Below are 21,025 nucleotides of genomic sequence, written 5' to 3'. Positions count from 1 at the left end.
CCTCAAGATATATCAGTGGTAGGTTCGAGATGGATCTAGAAGATTAAATACGTTGTAGATGGCAGTGTGGAAAAATACAAAGCCAGGTTTGTGGCTAAGGGGTATGCTTAGAAGGAAGGGATTGACTACGAAGAGACCTTCGCCCCAGTAGCTAGGTATACATTTATTAGAACTGTGATATCTCTTGCAGCTCAGATGGGATGGGAGATTCATCAGATGGGTGTCAAAACGACATTCTTGAACGGGGTAATAGAAGAGGAAGTATACATTGAACAACCAGAAGGATTTGAGACACATGAGAATAAGTCTCATGTATGCAGATTAAAGAAAGCCTTGTATGGGCTCAAACTGGCACCTAGAGTGTGGTATGGTTGAATTGATGGCTACTTGCAAAAGATGGGGTTTGTCAAGCGTGACGCAGATCGAAATCTCTACTATATGGTTGTAGAGAATGAGCCTCTAATCCTAGTATTATGTGTGGATGATCTCTTCCTGATAGGATCATCCAACCTCATAGAGGACTGCAAGAAGAATTTAGCCACATAATTCGACATGAAGGATTTGGGACAGATGCACTGTTTCCTAGGGTTGGAAGTTTGGTAGTGGAAGGGGGAGATCTTCCTTGGACAAGGGAGATATGCTACAGAAATTCTGAAGAGATTCAGGATGCAGGACTGTAGGCCTATGGCTACTCCAATGATCACCAACTGGAAGAAAATTGATGCATCAGAAGACAAGGATGTTCATCCCACCTTATACAGGCAACTCATAGGGTCGCTGATGTATCTGGTCAATACCAGCCAGACATTTGTTACGCTATCAACACCCTCAGTCAGTTCATGGTGGAACTGAGGAGGGCGCACTGGGCAGCAGCCAAACATGTTCTCAGATATATACAGGGAACAGTCGACTATGGACTCTTGTACACCAGGAGTAAGGATATCAGATTGAGTGGATTTACTGATGCAGATTGGGCTGGAAGTTTAGTGGATCGGAAAAGTACCTCTCAGTATTGTTTCAACATTGGATCAGGAATGACCTCCTGGTGCAGTAGGAAATAGAAATCCATAGCTCTAAGCGCAGCTGAGGCAGAATATATGGCCGCTAGCACAACTTTGTGCGAAGCCATATGGCTTAGAAAAATGCTTGTGAACCTATTCAGAAGAAGGATGGACGCGACTAGGATCATGTGTGATAATCAGAGTTGCATCAAGCTCTCTAAGAATCCAGTATTTCATGATTGGTCAAAGCACATTGATATTCGATGTCACTTTGTCAGAGATTGTGTCCAACAAGGAGCTGTACAGTTGAGCTACACTCCTATAGGAGAACAGGTGGCAAACATCCTTACTAAGGCCCTTGGAAGAACAAAGTTTGCTTATTTCAGGGAGAAGATGGGGATGATAAAGAATCCATTTTAGTAGTAGAAATGGTATGATGTTGCAGTGCAGATGTAGTGTTGGAAAGGATCAACAACAACACAAATGCAGAGGGAATCGCAGTGCAGATGCAGTGTTGGGAGGAAGGACCAGCTGCAGTACGGATGCAGAGGGAGATGCAGTACATATGTAGCAATGGCAGTGGTAGAGCCATGAGCAGCAGTACAGGATGCAGCAGCGCAGAGGATGTTGGGTAGGAAGGCTAAACATCAGCACAGGAATTGATGCCGTATAATCAGGGTGATGCTTAGTGGTGCAATATTACTAGAGCACATTCCTCGCTAAGAGGGAGTGTTGATTTGGGGTAGCATTAGATGTGCTCTAGCCATGAAAATTGGTGGAGAGGCTAAAGCACATGAGGTCTCCAAGACACATAAATCGTTATGGAAATTTCCATCCGAATGAAGAGTTATTAAAATAATTAATATTTTTAATGGGTTCCTAAGTCTAAACTTAGGAAAATAAAAATATTAATGGGTATTAATAAAGATAAGGATGAGAAGCTTCTAAGAGACGAAGATCAAGTCTGTTTTAATCTTATCCTTTGATTAGGGACTTAATCTCGGCCATTGATTCATCAACAGGAAAAGCATAAGAGAAGACTTGAGGGTTAGTTGGAGGTACACTGAGGGAGACCAGTCAGTTCGATTTCTGGACCGGGGCTTGCTGAGAAACTCGAATTAGAAGACTGGATTGCAACAAGAGGTAGCGAGTACGTAATAGAGAGGCAGGGATAGTGGCGAAGGACCGGGAAGAGATCATAGAGGCAGACGCAAAGCCACTCAGGAAGATGCAAAGGCAACAAGATTGCGCAGTCACTGGTGGGCCTGCATGGGTGACACAAAGAGGCCAAGTGTAGATGTAGATAGGTAGAGTGCTGACGCAGAGGGTCTGGGAGTTGTGCAGAGGCTGGCTGGACTGACGCTAAGCCTAGGGGAGGCGCCAAAGAATTTATCTCTGTTGGATGAGCTAGTTTGGCACTCTAGTTGTACTCAAGAAATGCTGATTAATAAAATCCTCCTCTGCTGCACCAGTTTTCTGGCATTGGGTTTTTCCGGGGACAATTGTCCAAATTTACTGTGTTGATGTGTTTGATTCTTGTGCATGTATTTCCTTCTATATCATGGTGTGATATCTGCAGTAGAATTTATTTTAATATTTACTGAAGGGATTTTGTAAATAAATTATTGAAGAAGTAGGTAAAATAAATTAGTTGCTGCAGTGTTGATTCAGGCAATCAAATTTTCACACCTAATGCTCTATTGAAATAAATTCATAGGTTATTATTTCATTATCTAACAGTAGGATTAACTATTTGCACATGTATCTTGCACTAGTTACTGGGTTTAGAAAAACATTCTAACTTGATTGATCTAGTAGGCATCTCTAGATTTTGAGGGTTTTAATGTGTATCTATCCCCTTTTGAAACTAATTTGATCTTAAGTGTGTAGAGATCTAATCTGTATTCAGATATTGGGCATGAGGGGAAGTCTTTGGTTGGACCAACCAACTCCCAAGACCAGAGGCTTAAGAGCCCATTGTGTTGAACTTCCAAGACTTATATAACAAGTGTTTTGCAGAGATCTTGGCCATGGCATTGATATAAATCTTACTCTGCTCATTGATCTCCAAATTTAATTATGCAATAAAGATAGATCTGCTATTAAGAACTAGAAATTTATTATGAATATTGTGTATAATTTGTATATATTCTTGTAACCCTTGTATCTATATATATATATATATATATAGCCATTTGGGTTCACTCCTTTGAATAATGGAATCAATCCACATGGTAAACAACCCTTGACTTGACCTTGGAAGTGCTTCTTCCCATGATTATCCACGAAACCCTAGGTCTTGCGCAAGTCTCTTTTAGGTCTCTTAGAGGGAGCAAAGTACCCTTTGAAGCATCATTTCATCACCTTAAGCTTCCCTCAAGAGGTCCTATCTCATCACCTAGTATCTTAGACCCTAGAATATCTATCAAAGTTGATTATCGAATTTACCGGGAGTCCTCCCATCGGTGAAAGTCCATAAAGAGCAGGGGACACTCACTGTGGTGACAGTGTGCCATTGTCCTATTGTTATCACTTAGTCTAGCTCTTTATCCTATAGGCTTTCTCTCCTTAGGGCTTGCTAGATTTTGTGGTAACACTACATACTGCTCACATGCAATAAATATACTTTTCCCATAATAAGATTTTGAAGCTGCCAGCAATTGTATATAGTGGAATTGTCATTCCAAGATGGATTTCTAAGTTGCAATGAGTAGTAACCAACTGATATGCTTGATCTGGATTTCTATTCACCTTTTAAGTTTTAACCAACCTCGTTGGGTCATGCAATAGTTGCAAGCCAGATGTGTCTTGGTGCTCATTGATGCTTGCTTTTCAACAGCCCTGCCAACTCAGTGGCTATTCAATTAGCTTCAAAGCAATAAATACGTACCAGAATGTAATATCCCTTATTAGGGATATCCCTCAAACACAAGCAAACTCCAACTAGAGATGGACTGGGAGGGTGTTTACCAGATATGTCACCTCTGAAAAGAGGACGAGATCTGGAGGCTACCTGGCCCTTTCCAGACTCTGTCTAAGAGTATAGGAGAAAAACACACAAGTAGTATAGTAGTCGGGAAGCTCAAGAGATAAAAATAACAGTAGTGCAACATACAATAATGAATACATGGAATATAAGCAGATACTCGAGAAATGCAGAGAGAAATGCTAAGCCATTTTATTATACTGAGTAATGGAAAGAGTACAAGAGGTGATCAGAAAGATAGCACCTCGACTTGCACAAGGCAAGTGAAGAAATACACTCAGAATGGTAAGGAAATGGCCTCTCTTTGAACTGCGTCCACGCTGCCGGAGAACTGCTGTGCTGTTGCTACTGTTGGAATCAAGTGAGGATTTGGGGTTGTTTCCCCTCAGAAAATGCTGAAACTTTGGAATCAACGTCTGCTCAATAAACCCAGAAAAGATCGGAAAGCTTTTCTAAAATAGCTGACCCCCGAAAATCACCCCCTTGAGGATCTACGCTATCCCTCAAGGCTCTGTGCTGCTCCTGAAGAGAATCCTCCAAAACTCTACTCGAAACTCTGCCAAAACCCTCCAATATGCAAGGGCTGATCCCTTGCTCAATCTCCAAGCTCAAATCCTCCACAAAACCCAGTCTGGAGCTCCTACCAAGGAGACTGTGTCCTCCCTTCTCAAGACTGCATAGTCATCACAATGCTCAGCTCCTCCTCAACTCCAGAGATCGCTCCTCCTGCAAAATACTGATGAAACTACCTTGCCCGAGCAGGCACTCGAAGTCCCCCAGGGCTAAGGGTGAGATCTCCAAACAGAGACACTCGATGCACTAAACAGTGCTGTAGACAGGTTAAACAGTCAGCATGCTCTAAGTCGAAGTGACTAGCTCAAATGCAACATAATCTAATCATCAAAATGAGGAGGCTCCTCTCTCCTTTATAACGTTGGCCTTTCTCAAAACCCTAAGGCCCACCTCCTCCAACGTAGCCTCCCTCTTGCCATGTGTTCCTTCTCCATCTGCGCAGTCCCTCAAGTGTCTACGTGGGCCCCTTCTCTACGTGGTCCTTGCCCCCCCCTTTTAAGTTACAACGTTGTGCTACTAGGGAGTGACTTTATTCATAAAGTGAGTTATGTCCCCCTTTCCTCACCTTTTTATTTATAAATAACTATAGAAGGCAAAATTGAGCAAAATCGAATATTCTAGTTAGCCATGGCTAATTAGGAATATTACAGTCTCCCTCAGCAAAATGTTGCTTGTCCTCAAGCAACTGAAGTGATGGATGCTACAATATTTTCTCATTCTCACAAGTGGCATCCTCATTCGGTAAATTCTTCCACCTCACCAAGAATTCCCGGACCGTCCCGCTCCATAGTTGTCTCTCCCTGGTATCAATAATAGGCTTTGGCTGCAACACCAAATGCCCCTCATCATCCGTGGGTGGTAGCTCATATGTCATTGTCACTTGCTGCCCCAATGCCTTCTTCAGGCATGATACATGAAAAACGTTATGAATCTTGTTGCCTTGGGGCAGCTCCAATTCGTACGCAACCCGTCCAATCCTGCGTATCACCCTGTATGGCCCATAAAAGCGGGGCTTGAGCTTATCAGCTCCCTTATGCTTCAGTGATGACTGTCGGTATGGCTGTAATCGTAGGTAGACCAAGTCCCCTACCTCAAACTGTCTCTCCACCCGACCCCTGTCAGCATACAACTTCTGCTGGTTTTGCGCTGTAGCCATATTATCCTTGAGAGCTCGAAGGATGTCTTGACTCTCTTGGATCCAAATCTTGGCTCTCGGAGCCTTGCTAGCACCAAACATCTCGTCAGCAAAAGATAAAGGATGATATCCATACAAAACATAGAATGGTGACATACCAATGGACATGTGATGTGTAGTGTTGTGGCAGTACTCCCCCAGATGCAGCCACTTCAGCCATGTTCGCTGCTGCCCACTGACATAGTTACACAAGTAGCCCTTCAGCCACTTGTTAACTATCTCTGTCTGCCCGTCTGTCTGTGGGTGATAACTGGTACTTGGTGTCAACTCCGTTCCCACCAACCGGAAAAGCTTCTGGAAAAACCCGCCCATGAAATCGCTGTCCCTGTCACTGATGATGGTCTTAGGAAGACCATGTAGCCCGAAGGTCTCTCTGAAGAACAACTCGCCTACTTGCGTTGTCGTGTTCGCTGCTGCCCACTGACATAGTTACGCAAGTAGCCCTTCAGCCACTTGTTAACTATCTCTGTCTGCGCGTCCGTCTGTGGGTGATAACTGGTACTCGATGTCAACTCCGTCCCCACGAACCGGAAAAGCTCCTGCCAAAACCTGCCCATGAAATGGTTGTCCCTGTCACTGATGATAGTCTTAGGAAGACCATGTAGCCTGAAGGTCTCTGTGAAGAACAACTCAGCTACTTGCGCTGCTGTGTAGTGTGCGGATATGGCGAAAAAGTGTGTGTACTTTGTCAGTCGATCAATGATGACAGAGATACAATCCTTGCCCTGCACCATGGGCAACCCTGTGATGAAGTCCATCGAAACACTCTCCCATTTCCCCTCCGGAATGGGAAGAGGCTATAATAATCCTACGAGATGGCTCATCTCCCCTTGTTCCTTTGGCAAATATCGCACTCGCGGATATGCTGGAGTACGTCCTCCTTGAGGCCCTTCCATGAGAACCTCTCTCTAATGGCCCTGTAGGTTTTGGTAAACCCCTGATGGCCGGCCAAAGGTGAATCATGTGATGCCTGAAGTATCTTCTTCTTGACTGAGATCCCTCAGTCAAGAAGATTCGGTCCCTATAGTAGATGATCTCATCGATTACCCTGTACTTGTCGTCCGCCACATGCCCATCGAGAATCTCACATGCAAATTTGTCCTTGGAGTACTCTATTAAGAGTCGAGCCCTCCAGTCTATGTCCAAGCTCATAAGAGACAATGTGGCTGGTCTACATGAAAGGGCATCTGCTACCACGCTTTTCTTACTGTTGACATACTCAATGTCAAAGTCATACGCTTGGATCTTACTGATCTACTTTTGCTGCCTCTCCTGTAGCTGTTTCTGCTCCAAAAAGAACCTGAGGCTGTTGTGATCAGTCCTCACCCTGAACCTGTTACCCACTAAATATTGCTAGAATTTGGCCAATGCATGCATAATGGCCAACATCTCCTTGTCGTATATAGAATACAACCTCTCATGCGGAAGGAGCTTCTGGCTCTCAAAGGCTATAGGGTGACCTCCTTGCATCAACACTGCGCCAATCCCCTCTCCCGACGCATCACACTCCAAAACAAATGGTTGCGAAAAATCTGGCAATGCAAGAACTGGGCAGCTGCTAATAACCTCCTTGAGCCTGTCAAAGGCTCGTTGCGCTGTATGTGACCAACTGAATGCCCCCTTCCTTGTCAGATCTGTCAGGGGTGCAGCAAGCTGTGAGAAACTCTTGACGAACTTCCGATAGTAAGTACAAATGCCAATGAATCCCCGAAGTTCTGTCACGTTCCTCGGCTCCGGCCAATCTCTGATGGCCCCGATCTTCTCCTCGTTGACTCTCACTCTGTCCACCCCTATGATGTGTCCGAAGTACAACATCTCCATCAACCCAAACTCACACTTGGAGAGCTTGGCATAGAACTGCTGCTCCTCCAAGATGCACAACACTGTCTCAATGTGCTGGAGATGCTCCTCCCAAGTCCTGTTGTAAATGAGAATATCATCAAAGAACACCAACACAAACTTCCTCAAGTGACTGCAGAAGATGTGATTCATGCAGGACTGGAATGTAGTTGGGGCGTTGGTTAGCCCGAAGGGCATCACCAAAAACTCAAAGTGCCCATAGTGACACCTGAAGGTGGTCTTGGGAATATCCTACTCCCTCATGCGAATTTGATGGTACCCAGATCTCAAATCAATCTCTGAGAAGAACCGTGCTCCTCTCAACTCATCCATCAACTCATCAATCTTGGGTATGGGATACTTGTTCTTCAGGGTCTTCTTGGTCAGGGCCCTGTAGTCAATGCACATCCTCAATGTGCTGTCCTTCTTCTTCACCAACACCACGGAAGAAGCAAAAGGACTCGTGCTCAGCCGAATGTGCCCAAGAGCCAGTAATTCCTGAATGGCTCGTTCAATCTCATCCTGATAGGCCTTGGGATGCCTATAGGGGGTAGTAATCACTGCCTGTATGCCTTGCTCAAGCTCAATGGTGTGCTCAAACCCCTGGTCCGGTGGTTGTCCCAGCGGAATCTCCCCAAACACTGTGGCATATTGGTCAAGGATGGACTGTATCTCTGGGTGTGCCGTCTGCCCTGTAGTCCCTGCCTTTGATGCACGCAGCTCCACAGCCCACTCTATGTCTCCCTTCCGGAAGACTGCCTCCATCCGATGAGCCGAAACAGTCTGAGGCGGATATGTGTGCTGTCCCCGTATCTTCTCATGCCTCCCTGTCTTCTCATCATCCCACTCCATCTCTAGGGCCTTCTAATCTGTCGTGACCTTCCCTAGAGTGATAAGCCACTGAACACCAAGTATCATGTTGGTGTCCGGAATATCGACCAAGAAAAATTGGTTAGTCAGTGTGTAGGTGCTCATCGTCACTGATAACTCTGGAACATAACGAGCACACACCATGGTCTGATCTCCTGGGACCAAAACTGAAAAGCCATTAAAGCTCTCTGTCTGTATACCTCTCCGCTCAACCATTTGTGCATCGATGAAGTTGTTGGTTGCCCCACTGTCAACCAAAACTGATACTCGCTGGCCACGTACTGTCCCCTGTACGCGTAGCGTCAAATACTTGGGAACTCCTCGCAATGCTGCAAGGGCCCCTCTGGTAGGTGCAAAAGCTGCACCACTTGCTGCTGGTGGTGGAGGTGGCAAAGGATCCTGTGCGGCATGACTATCTCCTACCTCCACATCATCCTCCTCATCCTCTTCCTCGCTGCTCTCGGAGAAGATCTCAATAAAATGTGCTTTGCCAGCAGCACATCTATGTCCCGGTGCCCACAGCTCCTGACAGGTAAAGCACAACCGCTTCTTCTTCAACTCCCTCCTGGCATCATCATCAATCTGTGCTCGTCTTGGATTCCCCTTTGGAGGCGGAATCCTCACATCCTTTCCCTTAGGCTGGAAAGCCTGTCTCTGGGGGTAAGGTGTCCGGGTCCTAGGTAAGGTATCGTGTAAGTCTCGGGTCTTGCTAATAGCATCCTGGAGTGTGGCTGGTCTATTGGATCTAACTAGACCCTGAAGTGGCTCTGCTAACCCCTCAACAAACATGTAGATCCTTCGTACCGCGGATAGATCTGGCACCATCACTGAAACCCTCAAGAAGTCTGCAATGTAGGTCTCTGGGTTCCCGGTCTGTTTGAGCCTCGTCAGCTCAACAAAGTGCTGTTCCGGATCCCTCTGGTCAAATCTTTCTATTAGTTTCCTGGTGAACTTGGCATATGTCGTCACTGTGGAGTGTCCGAGTGTAACCAACCCATGGAACCACCAGTCCTAGGCCTCACCATCCAAATGTAATGTCGCTACCTTGATGGCCTCTGTCTCCAACATTTGGTTAAACTGGAAATAGATGTCCAGCTTCTCCACCCAAGACTTTGCCGAACTGTTTGATGAGCCATCAAACGTAGGCAAGTGGAATCTACTAGCTGTGTTGTGGGTGTCTCCATCATGATAATGCTGGTATCCTTTGTGATGGTCGCAGGGTCTACTATCCTGCTAGAGCTGAACAAAGTCTCTGAATGAGAGAGCATCGCTGAACTCTTGCCCATAGGTCTGGTACTTTGCAAAATAATCGCCCATATGACCGGGCTCTGCCTCCTGCTGGGCTCCAGCCCCCGTATCTGCTCCTAGGAAAGTGGGCATGGTAGAGCATGTAGGGGCATGTGAGGCCATCTGTTGAGTAGTATCATGCTGTGTGGCACCCTGCTCTGGCAAATGGTGGGATGTACCCGATCCCTCACCAACCTGAAAAACCCGTGGGTTCTCATGCTGTCTAGCCTCCACTGCTGTGAATCTCTGCCCCATCACCTCGATCTACCTCGACAGATCCTGCACTGATTTGAGGAGCATGTCTGCAAATATTTTTCGGTCCTCATCTGCCATCGGATCCTCCTGCTCTGCGTCCACCACAGGCTCCTCCTGTTCTGTGTTCACCATAGGCTCCTCTTGTTTTGTGTTCACCACCTGAACACAATGTCCCTTTCCGTAGGTGTTCTCCAACCTACGCTCAATATCCCTGTATTTCCTATCCCTGTAACAGATGTGGGGTTTTTCCCTCGGTGTCATAGACTGCTAGCTCCACAGGCTGAGCCAGATCTATGCTCTGATACCACTGTAATATCCCTTATTAGGGATATCCCTCAAACACAAGCAAACTCCAACCAGAGATGGACTGGGAGGGTGTTTACCAGATATGTCGCCTCTGAAAAGAGGACAAGATTTGGAGGCTATTTGGCCCTTTCCAGACTCTATCTAAGAGTATAGGAGAAAAACATACAAGTGGTATAGTAGCTGGGAAGTTCAAAGAGATAAAAATAATAGTAGTGCAACATACAATAATGAATACATGGAATATAAGCAGATACTCGAGAAATGCAGAGAGAAATGCTAAGCCATTTTATTATACTGAGTAATGGAAAGAGTTCAAGCGGTGATCAGAAAAATAGCTCCTCGACTTGCACAAGGCAAGTGAAGAAATACACTCAGAATGGTAAGGAAATGGCCTCTCTCTGAACTGCGTCCAAGCTGCCGGAGAACTACTATGTTGCTAATACTGCTGGAATCAAGTGAGGATTTGGGGCTGTTCCCCTCCTCAGAAAATGTCGAAACTCTGGAATCAGCCTCTACTCAAAAAACCCTGAAAAGCCCATAAAGCTTTTCTAAAATAGCTGACCCCCGAAAATCACCCCCTTGAGGATCTACGCTATCCCTCAAGGCTCTGCCCTGCTCTTGAAGAGAATCCTCCAAAACTCTACTCGAAACTCTGCCAAAACCCTCCAATATGCAAGGGTTGATCCCTTGCTCAATCTCCAAGCTCAAATCCTCCACAAAAACCCAGTCTGGAGTTCCTACCAAAAGAGACTGCGTCCTCCCTTCTCAAGACTGCGTAGTCATCACAATGCTTAGTTCCTCCTCAACTCCAGAGATCGCTCCTCCTGCAAAATACTGATGAAACTACCTTGCCCGAGTAGGCACTCGAAGTCCCCCGGGGCTAAGGGTGAGATCTCCGGACAGAGACACTCGATGCACTAAACAGTGCTGCAGACAAGCTAAACAACCAGCGTGCTCTAAGTCGAAGTGACTAGCTCAAATTCCACATAATCTGATCATCAAAATGAGGAGGCTCCTCTCTACTTTATAGTGTTGGCCTCTCTTAAAACCCTAAGGCCCACCTCCTCCAACGTAGCCTCTCTCTTGCCATGTGTTCCTTCTCCATCTGTGCAGTCCCTCCAAGTGTCTATGTGGGCCCCTTCTCTATGTGGTCCTTGGGCCCCCTTGGCTCCCCTTTTAAGTTACAACGTTGTGCTACTAGGGAGTGACTTTATTCATAAAGTGAGTTATGTCCCCCTTTCCTCACCTTTTTATTTATAAATAGCTATAGAAGGCAAAATTGAGCAAAATCGAATATTCCAGTTAGCCATGGCTAATTAGGAATATTACACAGAATCAATGGATGAGCTTTCAATTATTCAATTTTTCATATTTATATATGCTATGTTAGTATGTGTCTCAAAGTGCATGCTACAATTCATGTCAGCTTTCAACGACATGATGGTTGGATGTCCTGGATCAATAACCTTATTACCATAATGGTTTTTTGAGCATATAGACCAGTTCACATTCATCATCTCTTACCGTGTCCATTATTTCATAAGGAAGTTGCAGGTCAGATGTGTCTTGGTGCTCATTGATGCCTGCTTTTCAACAGCCCTGCCAACTCAGTGGCTATTCAATTAGCTTCAAAGCAATAAATACGTACCAGAATCAATGGATGGGCTTTCAGTTACTCAATTTTCATATTTATATGCTATGTCAGTGTGTCTCAAAGTGCATGCTACAATTCATGTCAGCTTTCAACCACATGATGGTTGGATGTCCTGGATCAGTAACCTTATTACCATAATGGTTTTTTGAGCATATACACCAGTTCACGTTCATCATCTCTTACCGTGTCCATTATTTCAAATTTTTTTATGCAATTTATCCTGATTAATCAATTTTAGATGAAAGTTAAATGTAACAAAGAAAGTTCGTATGACATTAAGTATGGCACATTCCAAATATATATCTATTCATGTTAGCATTGTTCAATGGAAATTGCCCTAGGTAACTCAATCATTTCTATACTTATTCCATTTCTACTTTTCTTTGGTTGCTGTGATAAGGCACAGAGAGCTTCTACACTAAATGGTGCTAAACTGGCATATGGGGTTCTATGTCAATAATTTAGTTTCAATAAAAAAACTCAATATATGAATACATTATTTTGAATATAAATTGAAGCTATTACGATTTCACTGAAGGTTTTGAATTGTTGCCTGCTAACCTTATGTTTAAGTGGAATACTTTGATTCATTTGTCCTTGAGGTTTGCATTGTTTTAACTTTCATCTAAGCTTATGTTTAAGTTGATATAATCTTTGATTCATTTTCTGTTTCATTATAATTACTAATAAGAATGCTTTCCCAATTGTCCAGTTTAACATGCCTCCTGGATATTCCCGCAGTCTTTCTCAGCAAGTGTTTCCTGAAACAGGTGTGTCTTTTATTTATGTTTTTTTAGTAGTCTTATGTTTGATTAAGCATAAACCAGGAGTATGCATGTTGAAACAATTTTTCTATAATTGTTACGAGTCAGGACACATTCAAGCACATGTAATTTGTGAGCTCAACACATCTACTACTCTGGCACCTGACACATAAAAAGCCAAGTTTCAGAAATGTCCTTTGGACGGTCATTCTTATTCCATAATTTTCCTCTATCCCTTTACAAAAAGAGGAAGAAAAAAGAAAACAACGAAATAATTTGCTGACAAATTTGATGCGTGTTTTTATATTTGCCCAATATGATTATAGTGTAAAAAGTTAGGAGAGATAATCAGAAACATGGAAAAACTGAAGCTAGGGACTAGAAAAGAACTCCAACTTCTTGTTTATGTGGTACTGCTCAAACCTTCATTTGTAATTTTACCTTGTTAGTGCTTAACACAGTAAGTAACATACTCTCAGAGATTCGAGGTGTCAAATATGGAAGCAAAATGATTTGAAAATGCTTTATAATGGTAAATATAATTACTTGGAGTCAAAGAAATTGAGATGGGGATTACTACTTCAAAATCTAGCATGTTATTGCAAAGCCTCACTAAGCATTCTAGATTAAGAGCAACAATGGGATCAATAACCACTGTTACCTTAGCAATTGTTCCCCTATTATTCTGTGGTCAGATATTACCTCAACAGAGAGTCTTCCCCAACAGACCTTAGGGATTAGATGACCCAAGTGTTCATAGGCTAAATTTCCCTTAAGGGTTTTGCAAATAAACTCACCCAATGATATTTTTCAATGAATAAGGCTTCAAGTGAGATGAGATGTAACTTCAAAGTAATGAGTTCAAAAAACCCTATGGCTAAATTTAGAGGGCTTAATATGCCTTGGAGAAACTCAAATACGTTCCCAAACACATGCTACCTTTAAGTTACCATTTGTTGTTGTAAATTAGGGTTTCTAGCAACACAATTTACAGCATGAAAAATTTACAAGAACAATATGCAAAATATCCTAAAATTGATAATAGAAAAGTTGAAGCAAAAGACCAATTAAAGAATAACTTAGGAAATAAATGACAGCAAATTTCAATGGATGAAAACCAATGTTACATTTATTGTTAGGGGGTAAAAAATTTAAATTATTGGAAATTATCAAAAAATATCGAGAAATTTAAAAAATACAAAAATAATCATTTTTTTTTTCAAAATTTTAAACTTCTAAAACAACATCAATATCAAACAAACACATTGTCACATAAATTTGAAGATAAAACTACTATATAAAATGTATAAGACATCATATGGTACGTCAAACATCAATACTTAAGTATGATATCTATTTTAACTCTTCCGAGTCACAAGTCCCGATATGATAAAAGAAAATCACATCAAAACAAAAAAGTGTATCTCATGAGATGATCATCATGAGGCATCTAGATACTACAAGGCTAATCATGATGTACAAATCATGTTGGATTTCATTACCAGTATACCAGAGACAATGATGTATAGTTCCACGCAAATATCTTAGGATATGCTTGGTTGCAATCCAATGATCATGTTTTGGCTTCATTTGAAACTGACTGATGACATTTACTACAAAACAAATGTTCGGTGTTGTATTTACCAGATACATTAAGGACCCAATCAATTGTCTGTAGCAAGTAGGATCCACCGAACTAGATTTTGAACTCCTTAACTTCTTCAAATTGGTAATCATAAGAGTCATCATAGGCTTGCTATCCATCATGCCAAACTTCTGAAGTATCTTGATCACATATTTACCTTGACCAAGATATATCTCACCTAGCTTTTGCCATACTTCTAGTCCCAAGTAATAATGCATAATCCCAAGATGCTTCATATTGAATTCAGTTGCTCACTGTTTCTTGCATTCCTGAATTCGATGCTCTACACCTGTGACTAGTAAATCATCCACATACAAAAGTATGATAACTGGTTCATCTTGGACCACCTTGATGTATAGGTTAGGATCTATAATACTCTTGGTAAAACCAAGTCTTAATAGGTATGCATCCATTCTAGCATACTAGGCTCTAGATGCTTTCTTTAAGCCATATATACCCTTCTTCAGTCTGCATACATGAATTTTCCTCTAATTTATTTCAAATCCTTGAGGCTGCTCAATGTTAACCTCTTCATCAATGGTCCCATTCAGAAATGTTGCCTTAACATCCATTTGATGAATGTTCCATCCCATTGTAGCAACCAATGAAACAAGCGATCTTATTGTGGTGTATTTCGCTGTGGGAGCAAAGGTTTCATCATAATCAATTCTTCTTTTTGTGAGAAGCCTCTTGCTACAAACCTTGCTTATATTTATCAATGCTCCCATTTGCAGCGTGCTTTATCTTGTAAATCCATTTTGAAGTGACTATAGATTTGTCACTTGGCCTTGGGATAATTTCCCAGACATCGTTCTTCATCATGGACTGGGATTCTTCCTGCATAGCATTCCTCCATTCTTGATGTTTAGTTGCATCTTCATAGGAGGGAGGTTCTGCTTCAATAAGCTTTGTCATGTATGCGGCATACCCAAAATACCTCTTTGGTCTTTTACTTTTTCTGATAGTCCCAAATGTTGTATGTCCTTCTGCTTCTTGTAGTGTAGCCTTCAACCAAGCAGGTCTCTTTCGATTTTCTGGAACAATTACTTGTTGTATAGGCTCACAAGGACCTTCAACATCTTCTTGAATGGATGTTGGATCTTGACCATGATAGTCCATTGAATTATCTTCAAAAATAGGTATCTCTTCCTTATCAGAGTCCATTGGAACATCCTTCAATTTCTTGTAAGCTATACATTCATCAAAGATGACATCCATGCTTACTTCAATTCGACGATCCTCCGTAGTATATATGCTATATGCTTTAGATGAAGCACTATACCCAACAAAGATGCCCTTGAAATTAGTAGGATCTAACTTCTTTCTCTTGTCCTTAGGTATATGAATATACACAAGAGACCCAAATATTCGAAGATGATCCACACAAGGCTTCTTTCCTGTAAATGCTTCTCCCGGAGCCATGTTGTTGAGAATCCTGTGAGGATTGCGGTTCTATAAGTAAATAGTTGTCATACATGCCTCTCCCCATAGAAATTGAGGGAAATCTTGATCATGTAGCATAGCCCTTACACATTCCTCAATGGTTCTGTTCTTTCTTTTTGCCACGCCATTTTGTTCAAGATTATAAGGAACAATGAGCTCCCTCTTGATTCCTGCTTCCTTGCAGAAAGTTATCAATTCTTTAGAGGTGTATTCTCCATCATTATTTCACCTTAGAGTTTTGATCTTTCTCTCGGTTGGGTTCCCCACTTCTGTAGTATACCTAGGGGGGATAGTATGGGGTATAGAGGGAGGTACCCAAGGGAATAATGTAATAATGGGATGGGCCATAGTAAATAATTAAAGTGGTTAACCCACATCATGTAAGGGACCACAAGTGGTTAGCAATAATGTAATAATCCCATGGTATTAGATGTATGGTATTGAGAGAACCATGGTAATGACCCATGTTATTGTATGTACTATGTATGAATCCTATATAGAGGCTAGAGAATCCCCATTGAGAGAGGTCAAGCAATATTATATGGACAAGCATATGGCTTGTGGAGTGTTTTTCTTCCTTAAGGAATGAATGTATGGTATTGCCCTACCTGAAGGGTTTTGATATTAATAAAGATCTGAAGTTTATATATTTCTCTCTTATTATTTCTGGGTATATGTGCATTATCATATATTTGTTGGCTAGATCTATTACAACTTCATTCTTGAACTCTTGAAACTTTTCAAATACCTCATCCTTGTTTTTGAGAAGGTATAACCAAGTTTTTCTTGAGAAATCATCAATTAAGGTTACATAATACAAGTGCCCACCAAGAGACTTAACTGCCATAAGTCCACATACATTTGAATGTATGAGATCTAAGATTTCCCTAGATTTAGTATCACTTGTTGCAAATAGTTTCTTTACATTATTTCCTAGAGCACATCCCTAATAGGTTGCTTCATGTTCTTCCTTCATTTTGAGGATTCCATTAACCATTTGATTGAGAGATGGAAAAATCTTGTAATGAAGGTGTCCATACCTTCAATGCCATAGTTCAAAAGGACTCATATCCAAGTGGACAAGGGCATGAGATAGAGGTGTAAAAGGTCTATAAAGTGCTCCTTCACAGATCCCAATCACCCTTGCATCATCAATACTAGATCCCTTACCGAAACCAAAACCTTGCCATCAACAAAGGCAACTCTATCACCCTTATCCTTTAGACAAGAAATAGGAAGTAAGTTTTTCTTCAAACATGGAACTAGGGTTGTGGAGGAGCGCCCCCCCACGAACCCGCTCCCAATTCGGGCTCCGCTCGGGAGCTAGTCAAGAGCGGGCTCCCGAAATCGTTCCCGAAGGGTGAGCAATTTCGAGAGTGCACTCGGTTTTTTGGGAGCGATTAGGGGAACTCCTTAGTCTTTTTTGCAATTTTTTTTTTTGTAGTAACATTCCAAATGCAATATTTTTTTCAAAGAAACAAATAATTTTTGAGTGGGGCAGCCTAATGATCAAGCCTATGGCCCTAGTATTGATATGTGATTCATGGTAATGTTAAATTCTTAAAGTAAAAGTGACATTCTCCTTAATCTTCATTTTCATCCTTTTACTTAAATTTTTAGCATTACCATGAAATGATTCAGGATGTTTGAGAGTGGTTCCGATCTCATTGGATTTCATATGGAGAAAGTAGAATTTTATATCTCCTTCAAAATCCAATAGACTTATTAGTTTTTCAGGATTTCAAGACTGGGGGGATTGCAATGTTTCCATTGGATTTTGTCATGTATTAGGGTATGGAACTCATATGTAATCAAAAGCACCAATCCCTCTATGTACATTGATGTTAGTGACATTGGTTGTTGAACTCCTCTATCATGACCCTACTAAAAATGTACCCATCACTCAAACAAAATCTTGACTTGACATACTATGTTTTTTCTATCTTATGTTAATGCTTAGAGGGTGATATTAATGACAAAGATCCTTATATAGATCTAGAGGTAATGACAAAGATACCTCTGGATATTAATTCTTAGAGGGTGATATTAATGACAAAGATCTTGATTTTCCAACAAGGCTAAAAAATTAGACATTTCTCGTGGTGGCTAAAAAATTAGACATTTCTCGTGGTGACAAGAGGCCCAAGCATTAGCAATAGATAATAGATTTACTTATCTTTTCTAGTTTCTAGTAGTTTTTATAACTGTTGACTCTTTCATATTTATTATGATATTTTTATATGACAATTTAAGTTTGAAGTTTGAAGTTGGCAATTATAACTCATTGGTAATGAATTATGAATATGATGCTTCGTGAAAGTTGAAAGTTGGTTCATTTCATTTCATTTTATAACATTTCATTTCATGTTAGATATTATTTGTTGTAATGGTTACACTTAGCTTACTAGTACAACTTTGGTGATCAATGATGATAAATGTTATATATTGAATTTTGAAGGCTTGGAACTTTAAGATTGATGAATCATGAGACTAAATATGTTGTATGTTACTATGTTACTAACTTGTGGATGTGGTTGATGAAGATTATAACTTCTAGATGATTGTTGTTATATGGCTCAATCTATGTTTTTTATATCTAATTCATCATTCTACATGCTTTTGTTGACATACATGCATCAAAATAAATAAAAATAAAAATAAAATATATTTATATAAAAAATCGCTCCCAAACTGGGAGTTTCTGAAAATGCTGCTCCCGCTCCCGCTTCTGCTCCCGTTCCCACTCCCACTTCTGCCCTTGCTCCGGCTCCCGTTCCCGCTTTTTCCCTCACTCCTGCTCCCCGTTTTTGCTCCCACTCCCATGTAACCTTGCCTGGAACATATAGAATGTTGTTGAGGTGAATGCTTCCTCTAGACTCGAGCTCTAATGAAGTAGATCCAATGCCTTTCACCGGATAGCTCTTGTTGTCTCCAAGTTTGATTGAGTGAGAGGAGATCCATTTTGGTAGGGTCTGAAGCTAGCTACATGCTCCTGTCATATGTCTAGAAGCACCACTGTCGATAACCCATACATTCTCGTCCTTGAAAGTGCAAGATAAAGCAGAGAATAGACTTCCTTCTATTATTCTCTTTGCTACCTTGGAGATGATCTTCAACATATAGTTCTTGATAGATGTAGCGAGATTTCTAAGACACTTGAAACCCTTCTTCATAACCCTTTCCATAGTGCCAACTATAATGTGATCTTTAGTCTCCTTTCTGAACCTTAGCTCTGATAGCATGTTGGAAAATATGGAGAATTGTAGATTAAAACTTATTTTCCTTATCTTTATACTTACTTGTGATGTTAGTTGGCCTTAAATTACTTTTAGTTCTGTTCATCAAGTAATTATCAAAACATTGAAGATCACAAAGAGACAAAGTACAAAGGATATAGGTTCCAAGCCAGGGAAAAACCTCTTCAAAGGAAAAACCTAGGTAGAAATGTTTCTTTTCTTATAGAATCTTCTTACAAAGAGACTTCCGAGACTCAAATACCAAAGCCAACAAACTCTACAAGCCCCAAGTAAGCCCCTAGCAAGACCTCCGTCAACGCAACTTCCAAAACTTCAATATTGCAATTTTGGCCTCTGCAACAGAATTTCGGCCCTACAACTTCGCCCCTGCAACTTGCAACATCAAAACCCTAACTTCACACGTGTGAAGAGAGAGAGAGAATCCAAAGAAAATTTGACTTCTTTTCCTTCCTTCCTCATCTTTCCAGCTCTTCTTTTCTCCTTCGCTATCGCAGATCAAACTTGTGCTTAATGAGTGCCCAAATGAGTCGAGCTCCTCTCCTTTATATAGCCTTTCTTGAGGGTCAAATTCCTTCCCTTAAGGATGACCTATCCTTGCTCCTGGGCCAACTTGGTCTTGGGCTAATACATTGCTTTTTCTTAATAATATAAATATTTATCTTTATTACAATGAGTCCAAATGGGACTATGGCACATGACAAAATTTATTCTTTATCCTAGAAAGACCTAGAAAATATAAAAGCACGAAGAATATGCTTTTGACTCAAACTTGAGTATGGAACCCATAGTGCAAAAATGAAATATAATTTCTTTATCTTTCTTTATAAAGAATATAGAGTGTCATGATTACAATTAGGTCATTACAAAGACCGAACCTAGTTACAATTTTCAATAGTGTTAGGGTGAGTTGGAGCTTGCTAGGTTGTAGGAGCATCCTTTTAGTTGACTGCTAAGAAAACCAAGGCGTAGGAGCATCTTTCCAGTTGGACTTGGAAAATTGGATGCTTTTCTAGAGTATTGGGGAGTTGGGGCTTCCTTTTCAATTGGAGCTGAAGCATTTGATGTACTCATAAATTATTAGAGAAGCGTTTGATGGTTTTTTGTCCTAGAGGGGGTTTTCCACCTAAAATTCTTGTGTCTCTTGTCCACTGCTCATTTATGTTTTTGAATTGGTATTGAAGATTAATTAATGCTCTGAAAAAGATTAATAAGTTACTCATTTCTAGGAAATATTTGTTGAAGAATGTAACTAGGTTCGGTCCTTGTATTTATATTTGAGTCAAAGAATGAAAAATATTTTTTTATTATTATTACAATAACTTATTAAAGCATGGGTTTCATGCTTGGTTCGTCATTTTATAGGTCAAAATCCCCATTGTGTACTTCTAGGTTTTATACTGAGTCATTAGAGTCATTGTCCATTTAGTGAGACCCTTCTTGGGCTTTTGTATCATGTAAAAAGAATTATTATTGAGTAAAAAATGTAATTTTTCACCTCCACACCAAGTCGGTCCTAGCCTAATGAAGTCGGCCTACAAGAGGACAATTCGATCCACAGAAGAGGCTATATATAGAAGAGCAGTTCGATCTATTTGGACATCAACGCAACAAGTTCGATACACATCAAGGAAGTGCAGAAAAAGTGCGAAGTTCAAGGGGAAGAAGGAAGAAGTACAAGTCGGATTTTATGGGCTATCTTTCTCTCTCTTTTATGTGAAGTTATTGGGCTATTTACTTGATTGAAGTTTTGCTACTGGGAGGGTTGAAATTTTGAAAGTGCTGGGTTGAAGATTCTGCTGGAAGTTCGAAATTTTGGATTTGCTTCGTCGAAGTGCTGCAGCGACAAGGTCTAAGACCTAGATTGAAGTTGTTGGAAGGAAGGGCTGACTTGGTGGTTGGAGGAGGTCTGTGTAAAGGTTGAAGAGTCTGGGATTATCTCATCTTAACTAC

At 41.3% G+C, this 21,025-nt stretch overlaps 1 protein-coding gene across 1 annotated transcript in view; it reads left to right on the top strand.

Annotated features, from left to right (window-relative positions):
* The window catches only part of LOC149192354 (uncharacterized), a 257,294-nt gene that overhangs the window by 187,780 nt on the left and 48,489 nt on the right, over nt 1-21,025 (top strand). Inside the window, exon 8 of the mRNA XM_089404560.1 lies at nt 12,679-12,736. Within this exon, the coding sequence (XP_089260686.1) occupies nt 12,679-12,736 (58 nt within the window). The remainder of the gene's footprint in view (nt 1-12,678; nt 12,737-21,025) is intronic.

This window comes from Pinus tabuliformis, chromosome 2_2 (assembly GCF_031772625.1).
Source record: "Pinus tabuliformis cultivar Carrire ecotype Pingquan chromosome 2_2, CPIR1, whole genome shotgun sequence".
Taxonomy (NCBI): domain Eukaryota; kingdom Viridiplantae; phylum Streptophyta; class Pinopsida; order Pinales; family Pinaceae; genus Pinus; species Pinus tabuliformis.
This window is presented reverse-complemented; position numbering and strand designations above follow the sequence as displayed.